Source organism: Prionailurus bengalensis, chromosome A1 (assembly GCF_016509475.1).
Source record: "Prionailurus bengalensis isolate Pbe53 chromosome A1, Fcat_Pben_1.1_paternal_pri, whole genome shotgun sequence".
NCBI lineage: Eukaryota > Metazoa > Chordata > Mammalia > Carnivora > Felidae > Prionailurus > Prionailurus bengalensis.
In genome coordinates, this window is record NC_057343.1 from 111,855,108 (window position 1) to 111,876,803 (window position 21,696).

The following is a 21,696-nucleotide window of genomic DNA, read 5'->3' on the forward strand; positions in this document are numbered from 1 at the left end:
AAACACCAGGGAAAGTGCTAATGTGCACTGTGCACTCTGAGCCAGGCCCCTGCTTTACACATATAGAATGTATGCAAACATATATACATATATGTATATATACACACGGCTTCAGGAACCCTCCAACCATCCTATTCTATAGAAGAAAGAGACCCAGAGAGATGAATGTGCTTGCCCACATCAAGTAGCTTCTCAACTGCAAAGTCAGGATTTGAATCCAGGTATTTGACCATTTTTGTTACATGCTAACAGCTTGTGACATCTGTTTTCTGGCACTGAGTTTAGGCTTGGGAAAATCCTACCAACTCAGAGCTAGAGTCAGGTCTGGAGGTGGTACCCCAGTTCCTCAGTCTTGCCAAACAAGCCTTCCCAGACTTTGTGAATGAAGGCCAAGGAAGAGAAACGCTTCTGGGACTCCCTTTGAGCTCATATTTCTTTCTTGTTGCAGAAAGGGCTTATTTCCACATTCACCATCTTCCTCTTTGTTGTGTAGACCATTTAACCCGTCAGAGGATTTGTGCTGTTAGAAGTTTGTTTATTATTAGATTTATTTCTCCTATAAGCAAATGTGTTCACAACATTCCATGGGGGAATCTTTTTAAGTGTCACATAAATGTCATCTTATGTAAATTGAGTATTTGTCTTTCCATAGAAGGGGGTGGAAGGGAAAGAAAGGAAGGATAAACAACCTTCAGTCTCGGAGAGGGAAGGCGGTTCCTGTCCCAGTTCACAACTCACCCATGTGCCTTCAAAGCCAAAGGTGAGTTGCAAAAATTATTGGATCATCTTTGAGGGGCAGCCAAAAGGGAGGGGGAAGGAAAAGTTGGCAACGATGCTTTGGGGATGTTGAACCAGGTTCCCAGGTCTCCCCAACAAACCCTGCCTGAGACCAGACCACTCTCTCCCCAATTGGGAGCATTGGGAGAAGGCTGCAGCTTGCCCCCGACACCTCCCCATCCAGGAGGCTAGCGCAGCTCCTTCCTCGAGAGAAGGTGAGCACCGCGGGCGCAGCGGGTTGGGTGGGTGTGGCCCGCGGCTCTGGGAACCGACCCAAGGCCCCGCCACCGCCCGCGAGCCGCCCGACAGCCCGCCTGCCTGGCGAGCGCAAGCGCTTCTTCCAGAAACTGCGAGGATCCGAGCGCACTGTTTGTGCACCACAAGGTCAAGTCGGGAAGTGGAGCCGGAGGAGGAGGGGCGAGGAGGCGAAGGGTGGGGAGAGGGGCGCCCCGCTTCCTCGCCAAGTGCCAGCCCTTGGAAGTAGCCCCCTCGGTTTTTAACCCTTTAGGGGGAATGGGAAGGACGAGCTAGGGGGGAAGGGAACACCTCGGGGCAAACTCCTACTGGGGCCAAGACTTGCAGCTACCCACCCACCCATCACTGCGTTCCCCACCCCCCGGAAATGCGGGGCAGAGCTGGGAGCCTGTAGGCACCCGAACGGGGGAGGGAGGGCAACGAACCCGAGAGGGACCCTCTCCACGGACGGCCCCTCCTTCCTGAGGTCGCCGGCAATTTCAAGTTTCCCCCGCCCGGGATGTTAGTTTCCATCTGCTGTGGGTGGGGGAGAAGGGACGCGCCCCCTCCCCCAGACTCGCGCGCGTGCCCCTCCCCTCCGCTCCTGCCAGCACTTTCTGCTCACTTCTGGCGCTGCAGAGCGCCACGCGATTTATTCGGTTCTCATTTTAAAACCAGCGATTCGGGAGCAGGGCCTAGGGCGAGGGTCTTCCAGCGCTGGAGCCCCGGGAGGCGGGGTGCTCGGTGCAAACCTCGTTCCCTCCGCGAGTGTCGCCTTCAGGCTGTTATTTGCAAAGAAACGTCTTTTTGACGCAGGGAGAAATGGCAAATTTTAAGTACGTCATTAATATGGCGCCAAAAGATTTTTTTAAGTATAAGCTTGCTTTTTTTTTTTTTTTTTTAAGGTTGCGGGGGGCGCCGCCCGGGTCTGGGGCTCGAAGGGGGCGGGGTGTGAGCAGAAAGTGTGAGAGAGTGGAGGGGCGGGGTATGTGTGTGAGTGTGTGAAGTGTGAGCAGACCTGATGGGACTTGCACGGGCGCAGCCGCCGCTCGGGCCCGGCCCTGGGGACAGGGCGGGCTGGGGGCGCCCCAGAGCCCATGGGGAGTCTGGGCCCGAGGTGCAGGCAGACGGGCAGCCGGGCAGAGCACCCTCCCCGCCCACCCCCCCCCCCCCCCCCCCCGAGGCCTGCAACCCTACCTGGACCCGCTGCCGGAGCCAAACAACCGGGCGGGGGGTGGGGCGGGAGACGGGGGGGGGGTGTCAGGAGTGGAGATCCGAGTGAATAAGAAAAAAGTGGCTACTCCCCCTCCCTCGCTCCTCCCGCCCGCCCCCACCCCACCCCCACCCCAACACATTTTTTTTCTAAAGAGATCACAAGGAAGTCTTGGTTTAAAAAGAAACAGAAACATACACAGGGGGATTGGTGAATGGTGCCGACCGCGGCCATCGCAGTTGGAGGCTATTTTTTTGGGAGGGGGGTGAGTAGCGTCCATGGAGTTACTTTGTGCCCATTCCTAGCGGCAAGGGCTTACGTCCAGCGGGCTGACCGTCCCCAGCAGGGGTGCGGGGCCGGGGACGCCGAGGGCCCGGCAGCCTCCCTCGCCGCGACCCCGGATGGATGCGCGCCCCCCGCCCGCCCGCGCCGGCCCCAGGAGCTCCGGGTTTCGGGAGCATCCTTCCAGCGCCGGCCCCCGCCGCGGCGCGTAGTCCAGGGCAGCGCCCCTCAGAAGGGCACCGCGGAGGAAGGTAAGATCCTGCCCCCAGCGATGGGCCCTGCGCATCTCCACGGCGTTATTTTATGTTTTTGCAACAGATCTGCCAGCGCTCCTCGCTCCCTCGCTCGCGCTCTCTCTCTTGCTCGCTCGCTCCCTCTCTCTCCTGCTGGCTGCCTGTTCTAGGAAGCCAGGGCGCGGGGGGGGGGGGGGGGGGGATGCACAGCACCGGGGAGAGAGATTGCGCATGTTGGTCAGTCATGTTTTAAAGAGTACATTGCGGGGAGGCTGAGAGGGGCGCATGCAACAACAACTTTTGGAAGGGTGAGCTTGGCGACCTTCTTTATTAATGACTGCGGCAAAGCGCCCCCGGGCCGGTGAGGGGGCGCGGGCGGGCGGGGGCGCGCCAGGGCTGCAACTTGCCCCGCGGGCTCCGGCCGCGCGGAGGGGCTGCGGCGGGAGACCGCAGCGGAGGGGAGGTCGTTCTGCCGGAGACGGGGGTTCGGAGGACCCAGAGCTATCTGCCCTCCTGTCGCCCTGAGTTTCATTTTGTTGATACGCAGCACGTCCGGCCGCCGAACCGGGCTGAGCCGGTGCACATGACTCCGCGCTGGGCTCACGTGCAGCCGGTCCGGTCCCAGACACCTTCCGGGGGCCACCGCCTCCGCCCTGTCGCCCCCTCTCCGGGCTGGGTGCACGCGGGCGCTGCACGCGGGGGCAGCATGCTCAGCTCCCCGGCGCGGAGGTTCTGCACAAATTAAACAGTGTTTTGGAGGGGCGGGGGACACCCTTTCCAGGTGAGTATGCCGGGTGTGCAGTTCCGGCGTACGGGGCGCGGGCTGGGGTCGGGGGCAGTCCCCCCTCTGGGGCTGAGCGGGAGTCCGGCGGGGGAGAAGCGCTGGGAGAGTGGAAATGTACCGGCTGCGGCCGGAGCGGCGGGTGCGCGCCCGCGGGGCGACGGCAGGGGGCGTGGCCCTTGTTTACCTTCTCCCAACTCTGCCGGTTCGCGTCCCGCTTCGGGGACGGTACTGCAGTCCCCTGCCCTCCGCCTCGGTCCCTGCGCCCTGGGTGGTACTGGGAAGATGTAAGCAAGTGGCAGTCCCAGCCTGGGACATACACACCTGACCCTCAAATAAGTGACATTGCAGCCCCAGCCCCCACCAAACACCGCTGCAGTCCCTCTCCCGGATCCCGGGCCCCGCCCCGCCCCCGGCAGTGGCATCTTCCTGGCCTCACCTCCTTCCTCCCTCTCTCCGTCTCTCCCTCCCTCCTTCCCACCCACTCGCCTGCGCCTGCGGAGCGGCTCCCGCCCGCTTCCTCCCCGCCTGGGTGCAGACTTGTGGCTCCCTCCGGTCCCTTCCCGCCTATCACTGGGCCTGAGACACTCTCATCTCCAGGCCAAAGGATGAGAGGTCAGCCTCGCGATTCGTAGCTGTTACATCAGAAGGTGGGGATGTCTGCGAAACAGGGAGGAAGGCTTCGCGGTGGCTCCCAGAGGCCCAGGACACCCCCCCCCCCACACACACACCCAGTCTCCCCCCCCACACACAGAGCTGCCCACTTCCTAAGAGGCTCGGCTTCTCTTACCCGCTTCACCTAAAGACCTCTCCCCCGCCCTGGACGTCAAGTCCGCAGCCCCCGGCCCGAACCGCCCCTTGCCCTTCCTTTGCCTGGGCCAGAGCCCCCCGCAGCCACCTCCGGCTCCTCCTCCCGGCTCCCGCGGTCGGAATCACGCCGGCGCGCCTCCAGCCTGCTGTCCCGCGGACTGCCTCCAGGGGCAGGCTGGAGGCGCGCGCCACCCCCTCCCAATCCCCGTAGCCATCGCCGCGGGCCGGGACGCTTTTTTTTTTTTTTTTTTTTTTTTTTTAAAACCACCTTGGCTGCAGGTCTTATGCCAGGGCTGGTGGGGGCGGGAAGGGCAGTGTTTCCCCTTGCCCTGAGCCAAGGGCACGGTGCACCCGGCGACTGTGGTCTCTGCAGATTTCCAAACCTTGCTCCCGCTTTTAGCAACCCTCGCTCATCTACTGCGGGACATAAAGTTTTACCCAGAGGCTGAGTTTGTAGGGGTCATCAGGAGGCATCTTGTTTGTGCTCAGAGTGGCGCTAAAGGGAGTTGGGGAGAGACTAAGAGGGCACGGCTGGCTTGCCGCCTTGCCTTTGTTGGAAGGGGGAGGAGCCCTGAGTTTTGAGCCCAAACTAGCTGTCAGGATGTCCCCTTAACGTTTATGTTTGCAAACTGAATCAGGGTCCCGGGTCCGCCGCCTGGTCCCTCCTCTCACGGTGGCATTGACTCCCTCCCTTCACTGGTAAAATTCCCAGTAGGACATTTGGCAAAAGGGCCATGCAAGGAGCTGCCAACCGGGCCTGGCCCTGTTTCCTGGGTTCCCAGGGTGCTGGCTTCTCCCCTACCCTGACTTCCTCTCTCACCTTAGGGCCCCAAGTGAACGCACCATCCCTCCCATCTCTTCTTCCTCAGGCGGGTTGGGACTTGCAAAGCGATCTAACAAGCAGAGGAGGAAAATAACAACAGAATAACTGTAAGGGGAAGGAATGAGTAATAAAGCCGACCCAGGCAGGGAGGAGGGCTTTCATGTTTAAGAGATGCTATTTGCTTTTTAGGTCACAGGCTGCAAAACAGGCTTTGATCCGAAGTGGGCGAATAATTTATTGAGAAAGTTTGCATGGTAGGGGAAAAAAAAGGGATGTTTGTTTGATCTGGAGCCCTCTCACTTGTCCCAAGTGCTGTTGGCTGTTGTTTGGAGTGGAAAAGCATTTGGTTCTACAGCAAATGCCTCGCAGAGGGAAGTCCTCGCCCCAGGCAGCAGGACTTGCAGTGAATATTGGTTTTGAAACTGTTTGGCCAAAGGTCTCTCCAGCACTTTTGGAGATGAAGTGTTTAAGGACAAAGTTGTTTGGACTCAGGATGCAGCAAATGTTTCCAGAACATTTCCCATCCAACGTGCTTTTTCTTTCCCTAAATTTCATGGCTAAATGGCCAGTAACATTATTCCAAGAGAGCTTCCACTTGCCTTTCATTGACAGGTGAGGTGGGACTGCTGGTCCCAGCCCCCAGATGTACCCTGGAGTCTTGAGGGTAGACCTCTGACACTGACTACCACATCCTTGACGGGGGCGGGGGTGGGGGGACAGCGGGGAGCAGGGTGCTCTAGTTAACCGGGGTTCCAGGTAACAGGAAGGTAGTTGTCTTACACCCAAGACCCAGATCAGTGACTTCCAGTCCAAATTCTTTTTTTTTTTTTTAATTTTTTTTTCAATGTTTATTTATTTTTGGGACAGAGAGAGACAGAGCATGAATGGGGGAGGGGCAGAGAGAGAGGGAGACACAGAATCGGAAACAGGCTCCAGGCTCTGAGCCATCAGCCCAGAGCCTGACGCGGGGCTCGAACTCAGGGACCGCGGATCGTGACCTGGCTGAAGTCGGACGCTTAACCGACTGCGCCACCCAGGCGCCCCTTTCCAGTCCAAATTCTTGACAACTCATCCACCAGGCTCTTTGCAGGCCTTACAGTTAGTTCTGTGTTTAGGTGCTCCAAGGAAAGACCAGGTTGTGAGGAGGTATTCCTGGCCTGCTTTGTGCAGATCCACATAGGATCCTGACCGTGTGGCTTAAAGTTTAGGAACCCAGGAAGGTTCTCAAATATCCCATAGGAATCTGGAGTACATCAGCCACGCTCTGGGGTTGTAGGCCTGTGCAGGTTAGCCCCGGAGGGGGGGGGGGGGGGCATGGTATACCACCTGGAGTCAGAGAGCCTGGGTTCGAATGCTAGCTATGCAGTCACCAACTGTAACAGTGCTCTGTGCCTCACTTTCTTCATCTGTAAGTAGGGTTAGTAACAGTCTGTATCCCATGATTGGTGTATGGATTAAGCAATATATTGCATAAAGAAGATTAAACCCACAGCCAGGCATGTGGTAAGCACTTGATTAGCATTAGCCATTTTTACTATTATTAATGATCTGGAGAGGGCCCAAATGCAGCTTTGACCTTTGATCTCTCCCCTTTAGGCTAGGCCAGAGAGCCAGCTCCCTTCTCTGAAGAAGGGACGAGAAGGACCCTGCAGTTGCCAATGGGCAGCCATCTGTGGGACCAAGTGGACTGAGCATTGCCCTCTGAGGTGGAGGGTAGGGTGAGAAGGTGCCGAAGGACAAAGTAGACAAAGCCCCTTTTCATTCTTCCAGGATCCCCTAGGTATGTCCCCAGAACTGGTTTTGGAGGGTCGGTGTGGGCAGCGTGTTCCAGGGAGTTGGGTGCCCTCAGGGACACTTGGAATTGCAAGTGGGCAGTGATGAGCGTTGGAGGAGGGTTTAGGCTCCCCTCTGCTTGGAGAAGCAAGTTTGAGGATCTGTGTGTACAAAATCATTTTTTGTAATGGCAATTACTGTCCCTCAGAAGGCATTAAAGTTAATGAGAGATAGGAAAGACTGGGGCTCTGACCCCCGTTTAAAGCTGGTTTAAGAGTGTGCAGCTCTTGTTTTCTGAATGTCTGGCCTTCCCGACACAAGGAGGCTCTGAGGACAGGTTTTCCAGCCGAAATATCATTAAATTGTATTAGCATCTTATTACACACACGCCTAAGCGGTCTGCCTCAGACAGGGAGACTTTTTGTTTCTCTTTGAAAGATTGTGTCTGGAATGGTAAATTGCCTGCTTGAAAGCCGTTTTCCCCCCCTTTTTAAGGAGGAAGACGAAGTCCTGCTGTGTGTGGTGGCGGGCAGGGCAGGCCTGGTGGCCCCCAGAGAGGAGAGGCCGGAGGCCAGGTTGGGGTGTTTTAACTGCCCAGGGAGCGGCTGCACTAGCAGGCCTGAAAGGCCCACTGTTCCCAGGGTCAGCTGGAAGGGCGTTAATGGAGGCCCAGGGTGTTTATTTGAGTTTATTTGTGGCGAGGTCTTTAAAGGGGGCTGGCATTGGGCATTGGTGTTTCAAGTCCAGACCCGAGGCCCCCACTAAGACCAATGGCTAGTGCTGCCAAGAAAACATCTGCCACCAAATTGCTGCCCTATTACTGAGTTGACATTGATCATTAGCCAGGAGCCCAACCAAATAAAGCCTCCTGGAAAATGTGTGAGGTTAAGATGGGGAAGGCAGGCTGTGAAAACAGGACGAAATCTTGGCCTGGGGTGTATGTTCCTGCAAGCTGCAGGCCAGCCAGCTGGGCTCTGTGCACCCCACACTTCTACAGGGAGGGGACAAGAATTCACTCAGCATCCCTGTGTATCAAACCCCTTTTGTGTGCTGGACATAACATGAGCGGGCACTGGAGCTCCAGCAGAGATCCAGACAGACATGCTCCTTCCCCTCTTCTCCAAAGAGGACATTGAACAAGTAGCTCAACAGACACTAATCATGGTGGATGCTCTGAAGATGTTGAATAACCAGGTTGTGGGTTTTCTTTAGATAAGGTAACTGGCATAAACCTCCTTGACCTTTAAGTTGAAATGTGAAGGATAAAAAGTCAGACATGCATAGACTACTAGAACCTTACAGCAGAGAGCACAGCTTGTGCACTGGTCCTGAAGCATGGAATATTTGGCTTGTTTCAGGAAATGAAAGGAGACCAGTGTGGCTAGAAAGTGGTGAGGAAGGGGATAGTGGTCCATGTGAACTTGTTGAGGTAGGGAGGGGCCAGATCATGTAGGATATTGTGGTAAAGAGCTTGAATTTTGCCCTTTGATCAGCAGGAAGCCTTTGAAAGATTTTAAATAGGGGTATGACATGATCTGATTTATGTTTCTTTAAAGGTCATTCTGGCTGCTGTGTGGATTCTAGATTGAGGGGTGGAGGGGAGCAACAGTGGAAGGTGGGAGATGAATGAGGAGTCCAGGCAAGAGATGAGACTGGTTTGGACCAGTGTGGTAGCAGCAGAGATGGGGAAAAGTGGATGGATTCACAGTATGTTCTGGACAGAGAGCCCCCTGGCCTTGCCAGGGGACTACTGTGGGGGCAGAGATTGCACAGAGAGGCTGTGGGAACTCTAGGACACCCACGCTCCCGAAGGAGAGCTTCTGCTGTCTCCAGGCTGGGGATGGTGTGGGAGGTGCAAAGGGAAGGAAAAGGGGACCCTTTTCAGGGGGTCACCTTTATCCCCAAAAGCAAAACGCCTTGTGACACTGGGGTGTTTTTCCAGAGCAGACCTTGCTTTGGGAGAGATGGGAGGGGCCAGTGGAGAGAGAAAACCAGAGGCCAAGACCAAAGTGTCAGCAGCCCCCCACACACCCCACCTGGATTTCAGCTTTGGGGAAGGAGTCCTCCCAGTCTCCTAGCTGAGTTGGGGGTGGGGAGTCAAGGGACAAAAGGCTGTCCCACAGGGAAGCCCAAGCCTCATTTGGAGCTTCATTAGCCACTAACAGTGGAGGTTCACCTGAGGCAGGGAGGCCTTTGGAACAGACTTGGTTCAAAGGAAAGAAACTTCGCTAACAAAAAAAGTAGCTTCCCTCTGAAGCCTAGTTATTATTCCAATTAAGCCACACAAAATCTGCTCCCTTAATAACACCCTACCCAGAAGAATTCTGGGGTGTTTTCACGGAGGGAAGGTTGGACTGGGAGCAGGCTGAGGGTGGGGTGTAGGTCTGAAAGCTGGCAGGTTACCTGTTGGTCCTTGGGCAACAGGAAACAGCATCACGAGAAGGGTGTTGGCAATCGAAGAGCCCTGTTATAGGAGTCCTTCCTTGCTGTACATGAGCCCCTCAGGGCATTGGTAGGAGGACCCCTTACCTGGCCCAGGGTTCTCACGATATGACTAGCACTTACATGGAGAGCCAGCCACTGTGCTTAAGGTTTTACGCTGCTCTCATTTATCCTCACCAGCTGATTCTGGCCCACGGATGTGTTTAGTTTGGCCGTCTCAAAGTGTTTTTAAAAATTCTGAATCAGTTGCCAACATTTGAAGCTCAAGAGACTTCTGTAAAAATCCAGATAGAACCTTATCCTCTGGGAGGTATGTCTTTTCCAAGGTCTCTGGTCTCTTGAGGGGTAAAGCTAGGATTTGAACTCGGCACCCCTGAATCCAGAGCTTCTGCTTTTCTGCTTTGGGAAACACTGGCTTGGAAGTGCCCTCTTTACTGGAAGTGGAGAGACATGGGCAAGACTTCAGGAGAAAACCGGTGGCTTGCGTTTATAGCACTTCTCCTCGCCCTGCCCCACCTGTGAGAGCACTGGGCTGGCAAGATGCAGGCTAGAGTCAGGGCCCTATCGAAGTCATCTTGTCACACTCAGAACCTGGAGGACTGTAAAGATGACAGCTGTGGGTGGCAGAGCATTATTGGCCCATTCAGTCCATGACCCAGGCCATGGGGCTGAAGTCTAAAGGTCAAGGGCACATGCTCACAAGCTTTACAGTCTTAGGAAAGTCACTTAACCTCTGTGCTTCCTTTTCCTAATCTGCAAAAAGGAAGCAGTCATCATGCCCACTGGCACAGAAGGGCTGTTCTGAGGGTTTCGTGAGGTCCCTGTGTAGCAGGGCATCCCCCTTTTTCTGCCACAATGAGTGTTGAGCTATTTAACCTCCCTGGCACCCATGCCGCCCGTGTCCTCAGACCTCCCCCCTGCACCTCTGCACCCTGTGGAGAGTATGTTGCCTGCACCTTTGGAGCTGGCAGCAAGCAGCCCCAGTGAATGTTTTTGTCATCCTGATCCTACTGTTGGACATTGGAGTGGGGAGAAGCTCCTGGCTAAGGTTAGGTCTGAGGCAGGAGGGTCCTGGCTGGCTCAGAGGTCTGGACAGTCATGCCCCTGCCTTGGAGAGCTAATGTTCCCTTGTCTCTGCAGGGCCACAATAAGATAAAGGGAAACCCAGGGCTCGGGAGGAACAGACTTGGAGGGGTTGGCAGTGGCAGGCAGCCCATGGGAAGGTGGGGAACCTGGTTGGCCTGCAGCCGGGCTGGGCAGCAGGGGTTTTCTCTCTACTGACACTGGCTCCTTGCCCTTTACTGTGGGCAGTGAGGCAGCCCAGGTTCCAGACTAAGAGGGATGTGGTGGAAAATGCTTTGGGTCCTGAATCCCAGATCTCTTCTCACATTAGGACTCCAGGCACTGACTAGCTGTGAGACCCAAGGCAGGTGAACCAGCCACTTGGTGTGCTCCCCTCCAAGAGGAGTCAAAAGCAAGTTCTGCCACTCTGGGTTCTGCGGGATTCGAGGAAATGGTGGGTGGGAAAGCACTCCCAACAGGCAGGAGCTCACAGGGCACAAAGGCAGCTCAGTGTGGGCTCAGGGATCAGACCACGTGGATTCAAATCCCAATTCAGCCAGTTACTAGCACAACAAGGTCCTGCACCACTCCAGAAAGGGGAGCCAATAGCTCGCAACTTCCGGGTTGTTAGGAACACGAGCTGAGGTAGTGTTGGTAGAGGAATGAGCTCAGTATAGAGAGCTTCCCTTCTTACCTTGAAGTCAAATACTATAGTTGAGATAAAGTTGATTTGAACTCTAATGTGGAGAAGGACATTGGGGGAGGGAGGGCAGCCCAGCCTAGGACCAGTCACCCTGGGCCTGGTGTGTCTCAGGGACCCAACTTGGAGCCATTCTGCCCCTACCCCTTTTCCACACCCCTCTGGCCACCACTCTCAGGATGTGCCCTTAGTGCTGTGTGAGCTGGCTTGTCTCTAAACTCACATGGCAATGGTCCCTCTGGAAGAATCTTGTTTCCTCTTCCTGCCCCTCCTCGGCACCCTGCAGAACACCAGATGGGAGTGGATTCTCTGGAAGGCCTGAGTTGCCTTGAGTGGAAGCTGGGGCTGGGCAGGCCCTAATCATTGTTCTGGGGCTGCTGACCCTCTTGCCCTCCTCCCTCTGTCGTCTTTGGCCAGACTCCTGCTCATCTGAGGCTCTGAGCTCAGGAAGTGGGAGATGCAGCCCCCTGCCCCACCCCCAGGAGTCCTGTGGGTGGGTGGGTGGGGAGAGGGCGAGGATGGCTGGGGAGAAGGCTACGGCAGGACCTATTCTCATTCTTCACTGCAGCAGGGGGGAGTATGGGGAGGTAGGTGATCAGGCAATTTTCTGAGAGATTGAGGATTTCCTGTGCCTCCTGTAAATGTAATGGGGCCTGCCTTTTATTGCAGATGGAAGAGAAGAGGCGAAAATACTCCATCAGCAGCGACAACTCTGACACCACTGACAGTAAGGCCTTCCTGCTTGGGGCTCCTACAAGGAAAGCATTTAAATAATTAACAGGCCCACAGGCCCAGATTGGGGGAGGCTGCCCCATGGTCTCCATGTTGATGAAAGCATAAATCAGGCCAGGTCCTTGTGCTCCTACGAAAGTCTCCACACCCTGTGGCCTCCAGAGCCTGTTGTTCTATTCACCCTGTACCCTTTTATCCCCTAGGTCTCAGTCCCATGTGTTTTGATCTGGTTGGAAAAGATCAAATCCCCTCTGGGTGTTTGCATATGCTGCACCTGGCTCCTCAGAACACTTCCCGTTCCCTCTGGCCCTTCTGTTAAATCAGGGCCCTGTAGGAAGTCTCTACACAACGGACAGAAAACCTGTTTCTTTTTATTATAATTACCCGATATGAATATCATGTCCTAACGAGCCATAAGCTCCTTGATGAGAGGGGTTATGTTTGGCTCACTGCTGTATCCCCAGCTAGATCCGGCACATAATAGGTGTTAAATAAATGCTTGTCGAGGGAGTTAATGAGGCATCTTGGCAGTAGAATCTCAGAGGTAGACTTGTGTATGGGCTGGGTGTGGAAGCTGGATGTCCTGGGGTCAAGGGAGCCGCAAAGAAAAAGGGGTCAAAGAGAAAAGGGAGCTTAGGGAGCCTCTTCTCAAATTTGGGGGAGGTAAGGGAGGTTTGTATAAGGAGAGAGCTTTTCTCTGGTACCAAAAGGCAGCTCTTCCCAGATGCTGCAGGAACCTGGGCCTGCATGAAATAGGCAAGTAAGGAGTTCTGTTCTGCCCTATGTAGGAGAGGTGCGCTGCCAGGCAGATCCCACCAACAGTGCATGCTGGTGGGAGCCTAGGCTGAGGAAGAGACTGAACTAACTGCCAGGGAGGCTGGGCCTGGAGTCCTGTAGCTCTAAACCTCAGTCTGTTCATATGTGGTGAGCAACTGGGATTTGGGAGATCTCCAAAGCCCCTTGGAGCTCCTGGAGTTTCACAGCCCCCCAACAGCCTGAAGATAGATGCACCCAAGATGGCCAGTCCATCCCAGCCCCTTCCCTACCTCCAGGTCTCGTTCACTGTCCTTTGGGGTCTGTTTGCTCACCTTGGCTCTGGTGTCTAACCTGGCCAGCCCTTCCTCCCTGCAGCAGGAGATCACAGCATCTGGCCCTCTGTGGCCACAACCACACTGCCTGTGGCTTGTCTCAGTAGAGCCAAGAAGAACCGCATCCTCCGCTTCTAACTCCATTGCAGACGAAGGAACTCTTGAAGGCCAGGCACCTGCAAGAGTGGCTGTCTGGGCAGCTGCATCACAGTTGGGCAAGGGTACTCCCTTTCCACCAGCCCCCACCACTGTACACCCCCATGGCTGTTGCTCCTTTGACCCTTGGGGTGGAAGTCACAGTCTTTGAGTCCAGTAAGGGTCTTAAACCCTAATGATAATCGCTAATATTTATGGAGGCGGTGGTCTGTGCCAGGGACTGTACTGACATTTTACAGGCATAATACTATTTCATCCTCCCAACAACCTTTTGCCCCCATTTTAGAGAAGGGCAAACTGAGACTCCAAGAGGGTAAGTCATTTGCCCAGGGTGACAAGTTAGGAAATGGGTCTACTTGTAGCGTAGCGTTCTTCCCACCTCCCTTTTGTCCCTCTTTATATCCACTGGGCATCATCCCAGAGTATCTAAACCTGGGGCAGGAATGAAGAGTGGCCACAGAAGGCTTATTCTGGTCCTCCTTCACCAAGGAGGAAGCAGAGGACCAAAGAGGGCAAGGGACTTGTCACTGGTCGTACAGTAAACTAATACTGAGTCCTGGCCACTGCCTTTTATTTCCTAAGTCCCTTATGCTTGGTGAGTGGAGGAGGTATTCATGTCCGCATTCATCATTGATGAAGTCCAGGGCAGGGACAGGTGCTCACAGAGGTTTCCACCTGCTGAACATTCAAGCCAGACCCTTCCTTACAGGCTTCCTATCCTTGGATGTGGGTGGGTGGGTGGTGTTCCCTGCCTTCCAGGGGCCCCTAATGGGCTGTGCTCTCTCTGCAGGTCACGCTACATCTGCATCAAGATGCTCCAAACTGCCCAGCAGCACCAAGTCGGGCTGGCCCCGGCAGAACGAAAAGAAGCCCTCCGAGGTGGGTAGTGACAGGTGTCCAGAGAAAGATGAAGCAGTGGTGGAGAAGCCACAGGAGAAGAGACCTGTGGATGGTTAAGGGAATAAAACTCTGCAGATGTATGGGAGAGAGCGTTCCTGGCAGAGGGTCCAGTCACCAGAGCGAGGCCAGAGTGGTTGCGTGGAATGAATGGGAGGAGGGGGTGTGGATGTCAAGCTTTGTAGGATGTTGTAAAAATGTTCCAAGTGAGCTGAGCAAGAAGAGAAGCCTTTCAAGGATCATAAGCAGGGTAATGACATAGCCTGATGTTTTAATAAAAGGCCCCACTGACTGCTGTGAGGAGAAATGAGGACTCTTTTGCAGTTGTCCAGAAGAAAAGCAGTGGTGGCTGAGAGCTGAGTAGTAGCAGTGGAGAAAGAAGCAGTAGGATTTGGGGTGTTCTGGTGGCTAAGCCAAGGGTGATGGGATGTGCTGATACAGGGGTGATGGCTGTGGTCCTCGGGATCATCTATCCAGTTAGGTCATCTGCTCCTTATTCTTCTTGTTTCACCTGCATTCTAAGTCTTCCTTACTCTGACCTGGGATGTTTCTTGTGGCAGGTAGAGGTGTTTGACTTCTTGAACTGTGGAGAAGTGTGTCAGGGGTGGGTAGTGCTGGACACGCGGGGCCATTGTGATCCTGCTTCTTGTGGCCACTGACAAATCACATCCTAGGGCCACATCACTCTCTTTCAGGTCTTCAGTGCATTGCACTGGGGACAGCAGATGCCCTTGGCCCAGACGCAATTGAAAGAGCATTGAACGCCCAAGAAGCAGGGGGTTTGAATCTGGGCCTTAAGAGAGACATTGTTCTGTAGCCTACAGAGTAGCCAGGAGCTGGGCTCAACACTTCACTTTTTTAATCCTTAAAAGTAACTTAGGGTTCTCAATCCTCCTCTTACAGTAAAGAAATTGATCTGTATAGCCAGGACTTGACGCTCTTGAGGCCAGTAGTGCCAAGGGTAGAAGGGCCTAGAGTCTTGAGGCAGAGCTCCTGACATGGAGTGGGGGAGGGTATCTTTGTTCTGAGCCTGGAGTCCTCTCTCCCCACTAACCACAGGGGCATTCATGACTATGGGGGCCAATCCTGAGCAGCAGTAGTTAGCCAGCCCCTAAGATGCAGTGGAGGCATCTTTTGTAGAACCTTGCATTTGAAAAATAACTCCCCAGGTCCTGGAGCTGGCCTAGCCTAGGACTTTTGTATGTTTGGCAGGGGAGGGCAGGTAGTTGAGACCCGCTGTCTCCCATCCCCATCCTTTAACTTAGTGTCTTCCTTTGGCCCTGTGGGAGAGGGGTGGAGATGGAAGGAGATACCTCTAGGAATGCCGTGAGGACTGGAACAACAGGTGGGCAGGGGGATGCTGTTTTGAGATTCTTAGTGCCCTCGTGGACTAGCCCTGCTCAGTGGCTATATGGGATGTGCTCAAGGGCACTGGGACATAAGAGGCAGAGTGTGTTCTAGAGCCCTGGGAGCCTCTGGGGCTGCCTTTCTGCTCCTCCACCCTTATTCCCCACCTGTCCTCCCACCCTCTTCTTAGAGCCACAGGGGCTCCCCAGTGGCTATGGTTTAATTAGTAAAACAACAGCCACCTTTATGTGCCTTCCAAGTACCTAGGAAGCAGGAATTCTCTTCCCATTTTGGAGATGAGGATTCTGCCTGCCCCTGCTCTCAATGTTGGAGAAGAGTTGGGCAGTTCTGGGGAGCTCCTGGGGCTGGCTGGTTCCCCAGACTCTGCCTACCCTGCTTTCTCCAAGCTCCAGGAGGAGGTGGGGCCATTTCTCAGGGTAGAAATCCCAGGGGCAGGACTGCCATCTCTATCCTGGATAGGCCAGGGGCTGGGAGGAAACAGGTGTCTGCAAAGGCCGAGGGGAAGAGTGATTTGCATGGGGTTGAAAATTCCCCTCCCTCTTGGGTTTTCCAGCGCAGAGCCTTTGAACCTTTCTCCACCTAAAAATAGAGTTAAATCATCAAAAGGCCGTTGATGCCAGGCCTTTCTGGCTACTGGTTGTGCATGGCTCTGGGTTCGAGCCCAGGGGCCTCTGCAGGCAGCTCTGAGGCCTGACTGGCATCACCCGCCCTCAAGTCCTGGGCTCCAGGAGGGCTGAGGAAGTCCTCACTGCCTTGAACTGTCGCCAAGGACAAGCTTTTCCTCCCACAGCAGGCTGGAGTGCAGCCTGTGAGGTTTCCCTTGTCCCCTAAGTGAGGAGGCTGAGCCATAGCCGGCATAAATTCCAAGTGATCGTGGGGCCGAGAGGAAACCATCAATGAAAGCTTCCAAATTATTTGGCTCATGAGAGGCAGAGATGAAAAGCAACGATTTGGCGGCAGATAACGTTAACACTAAATCTCCTCTCTGGGCTGTTCCCCTCTCTTTCTGTGAATGGGTTGGAGAGGCGGGCCTTTAGAGTCTGCTGGGCCTGGGGACCAAGGGCTTTGGTCGTCCTGGTGAAAGGGGATCTGGGAGTCCCAACTCTCCAGTACTCTAAAGTAAGACACCTGTGGGGTAGTTGTCAGTCTGGCCCAAGGTCCCAGCCACAATGTTTGCAAATGGATGTGCATGGTGCATTCCCCTCCCTGGTGGGGAACCCTTGGTTCCCTTTGTCTCTTCATCTCTGAATGTGGACAGTGATGGCATGGGGGATTTGAGGGCCAGGAGTATATAGCATAGCAGCAGTACCAACACCTAGTTAAGCCAAAAGCCACAGAAAGGGCTGGGCTTGGGTTTATGCCAGATGGGCGACTGCCCCTGTGATGACCTGCCAGGGGCTGCCCTTCCCAGTGCACCCGAAGGTATAAATCTCAGAGCCCCATCTACACTGGAGTAAGGTGCTGTAGGGCAGAAAAAAGTGTTCGGATCAGGAGTCAGGACCCTGGACAGGGCTGAGGCCTTGAGACCCAGCTTCCCCTCTGGCCTGTAATGAGTGGGTGGCCTCCCTCAGCCAGAGTGGGGGGGTGGGGGGGAGTACAGGTCTCAGTACTGGAGCTGAAGGGACAGGCCCCGGGATTCTTGAGAGGCTGGATTTTTGGTAAAAGTGAACCAAGTCTGAAGTTGGCCTCTTTGGTAGTAGAAGGAAAAGGTAGTGTTGACCCCAAGGACACAGGCTGCCCCCTTCCTCTGTTCTGCCTGCCTATAGGATCCCAACAAAGCTGAGATTTGTCGCTTAAGGCTTAAGTCCTAAAGGAGTAGAAGGGATTAGCCTGCCCTGGGAAGGTGGTACTAGTGTATAAACCATGCTGAGGCCTTGGATTTCTGGCCTGGCTTGTCTGACCAGATGGTATAACCATTATTGGTGCTTAACACTTTGTGGGGCCTATTTCTGAGAATCTGATGGAATCCCAAAGATTATACTTTTAAATATTAATACCAGGCCCCATCCCATCCCACCTCACCCCCTGGAATTCTGACTTAAATGGCCTGGAGTGTAGTCCCAAGTATCTGTTCTTTTTTAAAGCCCTTTTGTTGGTCTACTGCCACAGACCTTTCTCCTTAATTTACTAAGACAGGAGGTCCTGGCTTGATCCTTCCTGGAAGGACCCTGAGGTTGAAGGAGGAAGAGGAGGCTTTCCAGCCTGTTTCAGTGAACTAAGCAAAAGCAGGGAGTGTGGTTGAGGGCAGGCCCCCAGCTGACCCCTACTCACATAGTGGCCAGGGGGACAGACAGGTTTCCATCGCCCTGGCCGAGCTATGAAGGAGTTCTGGAGGAGAAATGAGGCCAGCCCCCTGGGTTGGAGGCTGCTGTTTGAGGCTGTGTCTTTTTCAGGCCTGGGCAGAAAGGTAGAAGGAAGGGCAGGCCGAGTGGTGGGGTTTCCCCTCCAGACAGGGTTTTCAGGAAGTCTGAGTCCCCGGAAATCAGCCAGTGGGCAGGGACATGGGTCTCCAGGACCCAAGAGCTACTGATAATGATTAAACTCAGCAAGCACTTGAGAATGCCTGATAGGCCCAGCTGGGTGCTAGGGGTACAGAAAATGCAGGCCCTGTCCCTGGGGAACTGGTCCTTTGACTGGCAGCAGGATGCAGGTGCTACACAGGAAAGTGTCCGTTATGGGAGGTGCAGCCAGCTTTGCCACTGAGGAGCTCTGTGACTTTGGGCAAGTGACTCTATCTCCCTGAGCCTGCAGGTCGTTATCTGTAGAGCCCTGCCATGGAGTTTCTGTTCAGTAGATAGGACTGTCCTTTGCTGAGGCCTCTGAAGCCTGAAGGTGGAGGAGATCTCAGAAATAAGTGGAGGTAAAACTGGCCTCCCTGGGGTCAAAGCCTTGATGGTCCCAGAACAGGGTAGGTAGGAGTTGGGACCTGACTGTCAGCTTCCTTTGCAGGCCCTGGTGACAGATCAGTATATCCCTAGAGGAGAGAATAGGGCCTCTCTGCGGGTTCCACAGGGGCCCTTCACCAATGCTCAGCTTCTTGCCCTAGGGGAAGAAGGGGCATGCTAGAAAAAAGTGATTCTTGTGAACAGTTTCTGTCACCACTGAGGTGTCTGCCGGAACCAGTGTCCGTGAAAGTTCCTATAGAAGTCTCCCCCACCCCTTCTGAAAAAGCAGCAAGTGAAGAGCAAGGATGAAGCTTATTGGCTTGACCTGTTGTTTCTAAAAATGGGACTCTTCAACCTTGGGTGAAGGCACGGGTAGCCAGAATGTGTTGCTGAGATGCAAAACCACAGGATAAATAAGATGTTTTCCTGGAGGAGTACAGGTGCTATGCAGATGTTTGAAATGACAGATTTTATATTAAAACAGTGATGGCATATATTGTAACAAAATGCCCATAATCTTGAGAGGTCAAACAGGAGAAATCGAAAAAGGTTTCATGTTTGCCCTGTGGTCTTAAGCTATGTTTATAGCCAGCGGCTCCTCTGCTGCCCCATGAGGCAGTAAGGCAGCCAGGCGGGCGATGAAGGAGAGCCCTTCCACTGGGTTAAGTGCCTACTTTCTGAGACTCTCGCTGCCTTCCTCTGGGGTGGGGGGCAGAATCCACTTCTAGTATAGTTGGAAACACCACTGCTCCCGCCAGCTGGAAATTCCTCCTGGCCTCTGGGGCTTCTCTTGCAAAAGAAATGTGTGTAATAAATTCTTTAAAGAGCAGGAAGTGCTGTTATCCTTGTGAAAGAGAAAGAGGGTGTGTGTGAGAGAGACAGAGACAGAGAGAGGAGGGGGGAGAAGTGTCTGACCAAATTAACCTAGTGGTAGCTTAGATGGGGCTGGGCAGAGTGTGGCTACACTCAGAGTGCTTCTCTGATGTTTTATGCCTAATTTAAGTTTGTTCTTGGCTTGAGATATTTTTATTGTGTTCCAGCCCAAGAAAGAGTTCTTTTTTTTTTCTCATATCAAAGTATCCTATTTATTTCAATGGCAAATATAAAGGAATTAAACTACACACTAATAAAAATATTTAATTGTTAAAAATTCAAACAAAAATTCCCAAAAAAGTAGTAAAGCCAAGGAAATACCCTCATCAATTAATCTCAAAACTTCACTGTAGAAGTAGTCTAAAAAATTTTCATTGCAAAAAAGCTCATATAATGTTATCTACTATTATCAGTATTATCGCTAATTACCACTTGACTACATTTTATATCATCTAGTCTAGCACAAGAAAAAAAGTTATTGAAGATCAAAACACATGCATATGCTTCTTCAATATCAAAATATTATCTGCATTATTAGGAACTTCAGGTTTATAAGCAAAGGGTTCTGATCAAATAAACTGACCCAAAGAGTCTTAACAATCCCCTCAGCCTATGAACTGGTCTTTTTTCTGACTCTAGGCCCTGGCCTCTCTTTTCTTAGAGCATTTTCTTTTTTTTTTTTTTTTAATTAATTAATTAATTAATTAATTAATTTTAATTTTATTTTTTAAAATTTACATCCAAATTAGTTAGCATATAGTGCAACAATGATTTCAGGGGTGGATTCCTTAGTGCCCGTTACCCATTTAGCCCATCCCCCCTCCCACAACCCAACCAGTAACCTTCAGTTTGTTCTCCATATTTATGAGTCTCTTCTGTTTTGTCCCCCTCCCTGTTTTTATACTATTTTTGCTTCCCTTCCCTTATGTTCATCTGTTTTGTCTCTTAAAGTCCTCATCTGAGTGAAGTCATATGATTTTTGTCTTTCTCTGACTAATTTCACTTAGCATAATACCCTCTAGTTCCATCCACGTAGTTGCAGATGGCAAGATGTCGTTCTTTTTGATTGCCGAGTAATACTCCATTGTATAGATCTATCACATCTTCTTTATCCATTCATGCATCGATGGACATTTGGGCTCTTTCCATACTTTGGCTATTGTTGATAGTGCTGCTATAAACATGGGGGTGCATGTGTCCCTTCGACACAGCACACCTGTATCCCGTGGGTAAATGCCTAGTAGTGCAATTGCTGGGTCGTAGGGCACTTCTATTTTTAGTTTTTTGAGGAACCTCCACACTGTTTTCCAGAGTGGCTGCACCAGCTTGCATTCCCAAAGAAAAAGTTCTTAAAAGAAGAAATATCTGGCTGGTTCCTTGGCAGTATTGCAGTGATTAAAGTACAATGCAGGCCTCAAATGAGTGGTTTACTTCTTTGAGTCTCAGTTTCTCTATCTGTAAAATGGGGGTAATATGAATTAGGTGAGGTTAAGCGTGTGTGTGTGTATATGTGTGTGTGTGTGTGTGTGTGTATATGTGTATGTATATATCACGTACAAAAAGCATTTAGCATGCACCTTGTTTTAACAGGACAATGACTTTTCAACATTAGCTATTGTTTCTAAAGAGATGAAGTGCTCAGAAAAAGCAATTGTGATTTAAAATGAGGTATATGGAGGGTGCCTGGGTGGCTCAGTCAGTTAAGCATCCAACTTCACCTCAGGTCATGATCTCGCAGTCCATGAGTTTGAACCCTGTGTCAGGCTCTGTGCTGACAGTTCAGAGCCTGGAGCCTGCTTTGGATTCTGTCTCCCTCTCTCTCTGTCCTTCCCCTGCTTGCGTTCTCTCTCTCTCTCTCTCTCTCTCTCCCTCAAAAATAAACAAACATTAAATAAATAAACAAACAAAACGAGGTATTTGGTAGTAATTTCACTTGGCTTTTTCAAGACAGACCCTCCATTTTGGGGGAGATTAGGAGGAGGGTGCCACTCCTACCTTTACTCCTAATGTGGACAGAGGTCAAGGACAGGCACTCTTGGCCAAAGCTGTTTTCATTGGCTTTGGGACAGTGACCAAGACCAGTTCCTAAAGTCCACCTAGAGGGACCTTTCAGTTCAGCCCCCTGCCTCCACACTAGGCAGGACAGGAAGCTTCAGAGTTTAATCATACTTAGACAAATCCTGGGGTTCATTCATTCATTCATTCATTTGTTGTAAACCATTTCTTTTTCATTTTCTTTTTCTTGTTTTGTTTTTTTTTTTGAGAGAGAGAAGTGGGGCTCACCCACTGCAGGGCTCGAGCTTGCAGACTGTGATTTCATGTCCTGAGCCAAAGTCAGATGCTTAGCTGGCTGAGCCATCCAGGTGCCCTGTTGTACCCCATTTCTTGAGTACCTGGTGCATGCCAGGCACTGTGCCGTAGAGAGGCACCATGATAAACCAGACACATGCAGTCTCTGCTTTTCTCAGCTTAATTACTAGAGGAGGTGGACATTAAACAAATTATTACACAAATAATCATATTTTATAATTATGACAAGTGCTGGAGCCTTTCCTTAAGTAACTGAA

At 52.6% G+C, this 21,696-nt stretch overlaps 1 protein-coding gene across 12 annotated transcripts in view; it reads left to right on the top strand.

Annotated features, from left to right (window-relative positions):
- The window catches only part of JADE2 (jade family PHD finger 2), a 141,326-nt gene that overhangs the window by 86,108 nt on the left and 33,522 nt on the right, over positions 1-21,696 (top strand). The window contains exons 1-4 of one of the 12 annotated variants that reach the window (XM_043588026.1): positions 1,961-2,757; positions 6,750-6,933; positions 11,800-11,857; positions 13,897-13,985. In XM_043588026.1, coding sequence (XP_043443961.1) covers positions 11,800-11,857; positions 13,897-13,985 — 147 coding nt within the window. In that variant the 5' untranslated portion in view covers positions 1,961-2,757; positions 6,750-6,933. Of the gene's footprint in view, positions 1-655; positions 761-1,075; positions 1,162-1,959; positions 2,758-2,955; positions 3,048-3,407; positions 3,521-6,483; positions 6,657-6,749; positions 6,934-11,799; positions 11,858-11,895; positions 13,172-13,896; positions 13,986-21,696 lie in introns of those variants that run through there. The other 11 variants (XM_043587957.1, XM_043587964.1, XM_043587991.1 and 8 more) reach the window with 11 other exon arrangements.